Source organism: Vidua chalybeata, chromosome 8, assembly GCF_026979565.1.
Source record: "Vidua chalybeata isolate OUT-0048 chromosome 8, bVidCha1 merged haplotype, whole genome shotgun sequence".
Lineage (NCBI taxonomy): Eukaryota > Metazoa > Chordata > Aves > Passeriformes > Viduidae > Vidua > Vidua chalybeata.
In genome coordinates this window covers 26,787,481-26,797,415 of record NC_071537.1, presented here as the reverse complement: position 1 = coordinate 26,797,415, position 9,935 = coordinate 26,787,481, and the positions used below count along the sequence as shown (strand labels likewise).

Genomic DNA, 9,935 nt, shown 5'->3' with positions numbered 1-9,935 from the left:
CTACCAAACTTTAAATAGCTCTAGTGTTTTAATCATTTAGTTGAAACTGTAATTTTCTGGGAGATGATATGATCTCCTAACTATGCTGTGAAGATTTCTTAACATTTATTTCAGATGAGCTAAAATCAAGTACTGAATAGTGAAGTCACATTTGACTGTTTAATTACCAATAGTAAATGAAGACAAATAAGTCCATAATTTAACTTAATTTTAACTTCACTATAATGTGTTTCCATGTATCAGAATCAGAAACTAGGTGTCGCTGTAAATTTATTTTTCTGTGCAAATTTGACAGAAATAAATGCTAAGTGTTTCTAAAATAATTTCCCTTTTTTAGATTTTGTACCTCTATTTTTATAGGCTTTAAGTAGTTAAGTAGTGCATTTACCAATTAAACTATGAAATACTCCCATGAATTTTAGGTGTTTTTAAAATTGTAAAGAAAAAGTAAAATCCTTTTTTTTTTTAATATTTATTATTGTCCTTATTGCACAAACCACATTATTTAAAGTCAAACTTACACAGCAGTCAAAAATGTCAAAAAGACCTCAAATTCACATTTTTGTGGGAGCACCCAGTATTCCGAGCCCACTGGAGGGGTTGGAGCAAAGCTCAGCCCCTAGGGGTGAGAAATGGAGGGAGCTGCACTTGCGCGGGCTGTGTGAGAGCCACGCGTTTGTTTCGGGAAAGCTCCAGGGTGCTGCTGCCCCCTCGGTGCCCCAGGCAGAAAGCTCCACAGCCACAGGAGTCCCTGCCAGTGGAGACAGCGCTCAGCAGGGCAGGGTCATGGCAAAAGAAGGAAAAGATTTGCCATCTCCTGCCCCTGTGGCACTACCTGGTACCAGCGCGCCTAAAAAGTGCACAGGTTTAACTTGCTCTGATTGTCAAGAATCCAAAGATAGATTTATACATGCAGATGTAAATCAGGCTGCAGATCAACACCTGCCCCAGGGCTGTGCAGAATCAGCTGGACTGGAGAAACCAGCAGGTGCCTGCTGCCCAGAGCTAACTGAGTTTAGAAAAGCCCATCCTTCAGAAGTTAACAGCTCTGACATTTCTGCTTTGGTTGCCTGCACTGAGCAGGTCAGCATCCATCTGCAGTCTGTGGGACTTCAGGCAGCTCACAGAAGTGAGCATCATGAACATCTAAGTCAGTGTATGGATATGTTTTTCCAAAAAGGTCAGGAGTCCAAACCAAAAGAACCAAATGACTGTGCAGATTTTGCAGTGTCAGCAGACACTGAATTTCGTAGTGTGGTGACTTTGAGTCAGGTGGCTGTTTTTGCACAGAATGAGATGCAGGAAAGTATTGTAAAACTGTCAGAAATAGAAGCAGGCAAAAAAGCTGAAGAAGGACAGTATGATCACATCCAATGTGATTCTGGTGTTGGAACATGTACTACTAATGTGACTGAAAATGAATATGAGGAAGAGGATGCAAGTTCTCTTGAACTTTTCAGTTCTGAGGATGATGGGGAAAATGTTTCGATTAAAGCTACAAAACAGGAAGAAAGTGCCCAGGAAAATGCAAAGAAGTATCAAGAACTTAATGTTCCTCCTGAGCAACTTGTAAATGAAATCCATATTGAGCCATTGAGCTCTGGAATACTGTGCTCTCAAGAGAACTGTTCTCACAAGAACTCTGCTAAAAGACCCCACAAACATGAAGGTTCCTTTCAACTTCCTCACTCAGCATTTAAAAGACAGCTGACATCCAAGAGAGTTAAACTGAATTCTTCTCCACCTGGTTCTGGGGTGAGAGTGGATCCAGACAGGATGGCAGAGTTCAAGAAACTCCAAAAGAAACTATCACTGCTTAAGAATTGCTGCAGCAAAAATCAAAAGTACAATATTTTGGTCGCAGTTGTACATCCTTGTCATATCAAAGAAATACAGAAGAAGAATAAACCAAAATCTTCATGTAAAGTTCCTGTAGCAACAATTGTTGTTATTGACCAGTCAGAAATTGAGAGGAAGGTGGTGCTGTGGCATGGTGCTGCATTTTGGTCCCTCACTGTGTTTCCTGGGGATATTGTACTGCTTACAGGTGAGAGGTCTTTTGGTTGCCTTTTTAAAATATGGATCTTAAAAATGCCTGTTTAAAGTAGAAGAATTTGGAACAAGTAATTTGGAACTATGGCTAAGCATTTGTAAGTTGCTTTCTTACATCACTTGCATCATTTGAATTCTCAGTCATCCTGCCAGTGGAACATTGACTATTCTGTGGAAGTTTGCCCTCAGACACAGCCATGGAGAGTCAGGATATTCTGTAAGGTGTCAGTGTTTTAAAACAGTTGTTCCTGAAAAGTACAAGTGCTACTACAAACCAGACCTAAGCAGTGTCTGCTAGGAGGCTAATAATTAAAATTGAAGAATTACATCAAACCAATGAGAAAATTTTACTACCTCTTTGTAAATGGTGTTGGTAGATGAAAAAAAAATTCACTGTGTTTCCAAGTGATCTCTTTCAAACCCTGTGCCTTACACATCTGTATGTAAGATGGTTATATAGTCAAGAAAAATGATACACTTCAATATTGTTGACACGTGAGTTGATAAAGTTGTTCTTTTCTTGCAGATATAACAATGTGTGAGAATCCTTGGTGTGGAGAGGTCATGCTTCAGTCAACATTTACCAGTCAGTTACTGAATCTGGGGAACTGCTCAGCTCTCAATACAGAAGAATGTAAGATTGTAGTGCATAAATTGCCATGAAAATCACAGTAAAAGAGCTATTTTCCATTTTGCTGGCAATGCCTGACACATGGGATAAAATGGAAATGTGTGCAACTGAGAGGTACAAAACACAATAGAAAAATATGACAGAACACCCGAGCACAAGATGTGGACATGACATCAGATAGGCATGTGGAGATCATGATAAAGTTCGGTGGCTACCACTCTGAACTCTAAAAAAACAAGTTCAGTTTAGGAAAGAGCAGTTATCCCAGGACATGCCCATGTGATGTCTGAGATTGCATGAAGATTAAATATTTTACAAAATGGAGTAAGTAGATCCATTCAGGGAAAGTGATTAATTGTAGGCCATGGAGGGTTGGAGACTGAAGGGAAAAAATACTGTGGAAGTATCACTATTGTTCTTACTGTCTTTGTAGTGTCCACTATTGTGATACCAGCCCTTAAGGCAGATTCTGAGGTCAATGATCAAGAACATCTTTCTTCTTACCAAGCTATGATACAAGATTTTTTTTTTTTTTGGTGTATTTTAAAGTGTTGTACTTAGCTTAACTTCATCTGCCTTTTCTTGATACTACCCTGAAGTACAGTTTAATTTCAAATCAAGTGTTATATATCCCAGGAATTTCTTACCTTAAAATTATTCTAAAACTTCTGATTTTTTTTCAATGTAAACATGTTGCAAGTCATAAGTTTTATACTTCTAAGCATAAAAACAAAATGTGACTTTGCCTTTTTTCCATATAAGTTTATCCTCTAGTGGATGCTGGTGTTCTCCATGGCTTATTGGCATACATATCATCAGAATTTCCACACTTCAGAGACATTCCACAAAGACAAGTTCAGAGACTGGATGATGTTCAGTATGTGCAGCTAGATCAGCTCCAGCCAAATACTTTGGTGCACTCAATCCTGAAAATTAACAATATTTCTGTGTTAACAGGTAAGTTCATGCACTGGACTTCACCTTCTGCAATAGAAACTTAAATAGTGGAACTTAAATAGTAATTTTGCAAGGCAAAGTGTTTCTCACTGCTTGATTTCAAGCTTTGCACAAAAATTTGATCACATTGCACTGTCATTTTGAACTAGTAAGATACAAATTTCTACCCACATCATCAATAGCATGTTTATTAGTTTTAAATGCAGAATTTTGAAGATAGAACTCTTGATAATTTGCTCTAGTATGTAAATCTTGGAACTAGATATTAGTTATATATTGCATCCAGGTGTTCTTGTTGAAAAATTATTTTTGAAAAATGCTGTAGTTTTAGTGTGGAACTGAAGCAAAAATGCAATGTCCTGGATAAGAGCTGTGTAGAGATTTGTATGTACTGTTACTAATAGTTTTAGTTTGCCTTGTACACCTTGTGCCTATAGTTTTCTTTTATGTGAAAACTTCTAGAAAAATGTTTCTTCCACTATTCTACAGAAGTTATGGGAACTTCAAATTACAACATTTGCTGAGAGATTGAGTACAATTTCATTCTACTCAATACAAGTCAGGATGAATGGGAGATGAAAGATGCTCAGATACCTCTCGCTTCAAAGGGAGTTGTCCAATTAGAGAAAATTTGGATAAAAGTTAATTAATATACTTTATGCACTCCCTCAAACTAGATTCCTGTTGCAGAGGAAAGCAGGTTATTTTCTGTCCAGAAGAAATTGTAGGTGTATTCTTTGCTTTTAATTGTAGCATAAAATGTGATTGCACCATGATTTCACTGTAATACTGAGGCACGTGGGGTTTGTGTGCTTAAATGCTTTTTACTGTAGAAGTAATGTAATTTCAATTTTTTTCAGAATCTGTATACAGCTACAGAGGTGGCAGCCAAAGAAAAATTATTCTAACAGTAGAACAGAACAGAAATCAATGTTATAGGATGGTTCTGTGGGGAGCAGGGGCTGCTTGGTACCCCCAGCTTCAGCGGAAAAAAGGTAAGGTCCTTGTACCTGTTGGTAGGTCTAAAAGGATTTTTATCATGCTGTTAGTGCCTTTTAAGTATTCAGCTGGTAACATTTATCCATTCAATCTTTAAATACTCCCTTTGGAGGGGTAATGTATTGTGTGCTAATTCTAACATAACTCCTCAGTTTAGAAGCAGTGCCATCAGCAACAGAATTTGAATGCACTTCAGAAGACTGAGAAGGCATAAATATTTAAAAACTTGAATCTATCTACAAGATGCAGTTACTTGTATAGTGCCTGGTTATGTAACTATAAAAAAATCCATGAGTGTTAACTGTGTTACCAGTTTTGCTGGGTCTCCCTTATCATTATCTGGTTTAGCATGAATTGCTGGGTTTTTCCTACTCCTTTTTTCATTTTCTGCTTTCCACTTTACTCGTGTCAGGCTTTATATCCTGATGGTCTTGAGATCAAATCCAACTGTAACTGATAAAAGCATCACTTGCAAGAATTACATAGACTGTGTTTCAGCAGTGACTACTACCAAACTTTGGTTTATTCCTAGTCTTGTTCTTTTAAGAAAAGCTAAACTAGCTTTATGTTAAATTGATAATTGTGGAGATAGAAGATTAAAAAACAGGGACATGTTAAAAAATTGAAGTTGATTAATAACATGAAGATTTTTTTTCTCTGAGACATTGCTAGCATTAGAGCTGACAGCAAATTTCAGAGCTGATTTGTTTTTCAAAAGGCTGAGTTGTCTTGACAGCTGAATTTGGTAGGGATGAAATGAAATTTCTGTTATGGGACAACACACGCAAAGTTTATAGGGAAAGGAAAAACCTTACATGTCATCACAGTTAAAAGGAAGTTGCCAGAGCTGACCATATGAGAATGTCTTCTGATTTGTTTCTAAATCTTGTAAGCGACCTTGGCTTTCTGTAAATTAACCATGGTATAGAAAGTAAACTCTTCTGCTTTTTGCTTTTTTGTTCTGTAGACCACATATGGGACTTCAAATACCTTTTGGTCCAGTGCAGTTCTGTCTCAGGTGACTTGGAACTGCACACCACTCCATGGTCATCCTGTGAGTGCTTGTTTGATGATGACAAAAGGGCAGTTGAATTTAAAGAAAAGTTTCAGAAAAGTCAAACATCCCTCATGGAGTTGACAAGGCTCTCGGCACACCTGGAAGAAAAATGCTCAGGTAAATGTTATCCATGGCTCTGTAGTGTCTGCTGTGCCATGTGTAAGTAGGCAAAATAGATGCTGTCTTGATGAAGTAAGAGGATTGTTTTTTTAAGGTAGCCCAGGTCTGGTTCTGAATTTATTCTGGAGGCTGCTGCCCTGTACTTGGCCAAACTGAATGCAGCCTTCATCCCATGAGCCCAGCAGAGAGATTGGTGTGGTGGGTGGTGCCATGCAAAGGCAGCTTTGGAACACAGAGGGAAATGCTGACTTTTGTTGTCCACACCAGCCAGTCCAGTAATGATGTGACTAATTACTGAGAGTTTATCAGTGTTTCTCAAAAACTGGAACTCTCTAAAGCAAGGGTAAAACAGCTGCTGCTATTCAAAACTTCTTACAAAAGGACAAAGACGTTTTACACAGTCATACTCTCCTAGATAAACCTAGGAGATTGCTATGGGTAGTGTTAAATTCTAGGAAGTGATTAAAGTTGTTCTTGCAGCATTTAGCTCTAGTTTAATGCTACAAATAGTGAAAAGATAAGTTGTTAAAGCTATGCTTTTAAGTGTCTTTGAAACAGTGGCAAGAAAATCACTTGGAAATTCTTCGCACAATTTTGATCTCTTATTCAGGCACCTTCTAGAGTGGCATCTACTAATATAGTACCTGAAAATGCAGTACTTTTATACATTTTTAAATAATATTTAGCCACCAGGATTTTTCACTGAATAAAATATCTCTAAAAATTTGAGCATGTGTTAACAAAGGGTTAAAAACCGAGAAAGTTCTTGATAGCAGTTTTGGTTTCTAATCAGCTATAGCCATTGATTTTGCTTTCAGTTCTAAATAAAGCTTAATTCATTTTTGAATTGTTTTTGTAGGAGTGGTTCAAGTGAAAGCCCATATCTTGGAATTGAAGTTTACCATTTCCACTGGTCAGTACAAGCAACTCATCTTCTCTGCTGACACTTCACTAGAATGTATTTTGGCTTCTCTGCCTATGATTACATATTCAGGTTGTGCTAAATGTGGTTTGGAGCTACAGCCAGATGAGAACATGATCTACAAGCAATGTATTAGATGTCTGCCATACAGCAAAGTAAAAAAATTCTACAGGTAAACAAAATAGAGCTAAAGTAGTGTGTATTATTAGGGAGGTAAACTTTCTCCATTTTCATTTCCCCCATATCTAAAATTCTTTAAGGTGTGGTTAGCAATCCCTGTCTCTCTAAAGAATTTTCAAGTTATTATTCTTGAATTGCTGTATTATATTGTCATTAGTTATACATGCTATTCTTAGCTTAAATCTAACTTTTTAATTTCTTTGAATACTATATCATGCAGGAATGATCTTTACCCAGTACCATGTCAAATAAAGCTAAGATGGAGTAGAAGCTTGAGGACCAAAGGAAAACTCCTTGAAAATCATGTTCCAGCCTAAGTCTGAAATCACATGAATGCAGAATCATGTTTTTAAACTGATTAGTCAGTTTCAGCTGTGCAGAAATAATATTGACAAATGTTTTCAATAAAGATTCTCGGAGAGCAGAGATAGTGAGCTATCACCAGATGGCACTGTGAGACACATATTCACACTTAGAGAAAATAAACTAAGTGGATCCAGTTGATGTAGGTACATCTTTGTTAACTAATTGTTCAATTCTCAATTTATCTTGGGCTTTTGAAATGTAATTATCATTGTAACTAGAAAGACATGTAGCTAGAGAATGTTTGAGACAACCACGGACGTGATAGAATTCTAGAATATGTAAATTTTCTATCTAAATTTTTTCTCAAATTCTTTCTAAACTCTTTCATAATGAGCTTAAAGAATCATTGACTTAAATACTATTACTTAATGAACTATGACTTAAATATCCTATTTATCTCACCAGGTAGTGACTTAGTATTTTTCCTCTAAGCAAAATAGTCTTGCATCTTTATGTGCTACTTGTTTTCCTGTGAGGGAGGATTAAGTGCAAAGAGGTTTATTCCTTAACTGAAAAGGTTCTGCCAGTCTTTCATAAGACTATAAAATCTCAGTGGGCATGAAGGACCTCAATTTGCTCCTGCACAAAAGATGGGAGAAAAATGATAAGGATTTCCAGTGTTTGTATTCTCAGCATGGGAACACATCCAGATGTAGAATTTACATGTCCATTTTTTTCAGAGAAAAGCCTGACATTTTTGCACTAAAATTTTCTTCTGATCTATTTAGTAAGAATGCCTCACTTTGGGAGTATTTCCAAATAGGGATTTTTATTTGTTCAGTGGTTTGTGAAAACATTTGGTATTTGTTACAGTACAAGAGCTATACCTTGGTATTATGTGGCTATAAAGTGATGTATTAAGACAGATAATACAGGGTGATGTTGATACAGATAGTACAATTCCAAGTGATACACCTAAGCTTATGTCCCCACTTTGCATTTCCACCACCTCCTCTGTGGGCAATCCTGACCATCCTAACAGTGAAAATTTTCCTTCTAATGTCTGAGTGTCCTGTCTCAGTTTAAGGCTATTTCCTTATTTATTGCTCAAACTGATTCCAGTGCTACAGATTTGACACATGAGTACATAGAGATTTTATCATTTTTCTATTTCTTGGTATTATGTTGCAGAGTAAGATTAAATTGTAGTGCTTTCTAAAATTTTGCTTCAATAGAAAACAAACCATAGTAGCTGACTGTCATGAAACTTTATTTTCTGATTTAGACCTGCTTTGATGACAGTAGAAGATGAAGGATATGAAATTTATGTCCATGTGGTATCTGAGTTGGTGGAAAAAATCTTCCTCAATATTCCTGCAGACTGGCTGAAGAGATTAGTAGGTACTGATTCATGAATTACTTGTGATAGAAACAGGCAGCAAAGTTCACAATGGAAGCAAAATTTTTAATCATTGAAAGTTTAAAAAAACCCTAAACAACCAACATCAAAGAAATATTTCAGTGGCTGTCTGACAAAATCAGAATTTCAGAGGAGAGGTTGCAACAACAGGAGGTGAGATGATGTGACTACCTATTATATAACTAAGTAGTAGTTATATACCTAAATATTCAATAACAAAATAGATTCCTTATGTGTGAAATAGAATGTCTTAGGAGGTTTTAGAAGGAGCTGGCATGCTTTCATGATATGAAACACTGAGATGTGTTTCAGACAAGCTTCACTTGATACATCCTATTTGACTTGAGGTGTTTTATGTGATTCACATGTGTTAACAGTTTAATGAGAAACAGTTTTTAAAAAGTAATTAAAAATAAAAGCTAATTTTCTATTCAGATGTTGAACTTCACTTCCAGTAATTCAATGGAGCTTCATGGAAGTAGAACTTGAATGTTAGGTGGTATTGTGAAAATCAAGTGTAAATTGAATTGTTTTGTGTTTTGCAGTGCCCTCTTCAGATATAACCTACAGCACAATAGTAGCAGATCTGTGTCATTCACTGCTGGCAGATACAGAAGCATCCTATTTGCTGGAAATCAGAAGCCATTTCGTGCTAGATGAGAACAGCTATCCTTTGCAAAAGGACTTCCATCTGCTGAATTTTCATCCTGATCTTTGACCTCTGCACTAACTGAGTAACAAAGACCATAAGGACACACAGATGGGAAGCAGAAGAAAAGTTACTTAGCTGAAGGAAGCAAATCTCTTTAAAAAATTATAATAAAGGATTTTGGTTTTAACTTATGAAATAAGCAAAACCATCAAGAGGACCGGTATGGAATATCTGCTAATAGTATATACTGCTGGAGTATAACTGATGAATGTTCGTAAAATATATTTTTATACATGCATTTTTGTGTTAATAATTATATTAATAAACTCCAACAATTTCTTCTGTATCTGTTTTCCTTTTTCTCCGCAGAAAAGTTCACAACTATTGTGAGAAAATGAATTTTCCTGAGACCTGGCATATTAGAGGAAGACAGAGAGAATTCAGTAATATTTTAGTTACACAATTTTTGTTTGTCTTATCCCATATGCTATCTGTAGCTTGCTGATTTTGTTTTGCTGTTGTGGTTACTTTCCTTCTTTTAACAGCAGAATTTTTTCCATTTACCCTCAGCAATTTTGCTGCTCTTTTCCCTTGTAAAACAGAATTGTCTTGTAATCATTCTACCTCCTTCAGCTCAAG

The 9,935-nt window shown here is 36.4% G+C and overlaps 1 protein-coding gene across 1 annotated transcript; it reads left to right on the top strand.

The window, feature by feature from the left end:
- Positions 1-534: 534 nt before the first annotated feature.
- Positions 535-9,623, top strand: SHLD2 (shieldin complex subunit 2). The gene is made up of 8 exons (XM_053949063.1): positions 535-2,047; positions 2,579-2,686; positions 3,446-3,640; positions 4,501-4,635; positions 5,607-5,813; positions 6,676-6,910; positions 8,510-8,625; positions 9,190-9,623. The coding sequence occupies exons 1-8, from the start codon at positions 535-537 to the stop codon at positions 9,360-9,362; spliced, it is 2,682 nt and encodes an 893-aa protein (XP_053805038.1). The 3' UTR covers positions 9,363-9,623.
- Positions 9,624-9,935: the final 312 nt, after the last annotated feature.

What these genes read in the sequence shown, in the direction of transcription:
- SHLD2 (XM_053949063.1), top strand. Translation starts at nt 535, where the DNA reads ATGTCAAAAAGACCTCAAATTCACATTTTTGTGGGAGCACCCAGTATT. An exon ending in AGCTCTCAATACAGAAGAAT is followed by an intron (nt 2,687 to 3,445) that starts GTAAGATTGTAG and finishes TTTCCATATAAG; the next exon opens with TTTATCCTCTAGTGGATGCT. An exon ending in CAATATTTCTGTGTTAACAG is followed by an intron (nt 3,641 to 4,500) that starts GTAAGTTCATGC and finishes AATTTTTTTCAG; the next exon opens with AATCTGTATACAGCTACAGA.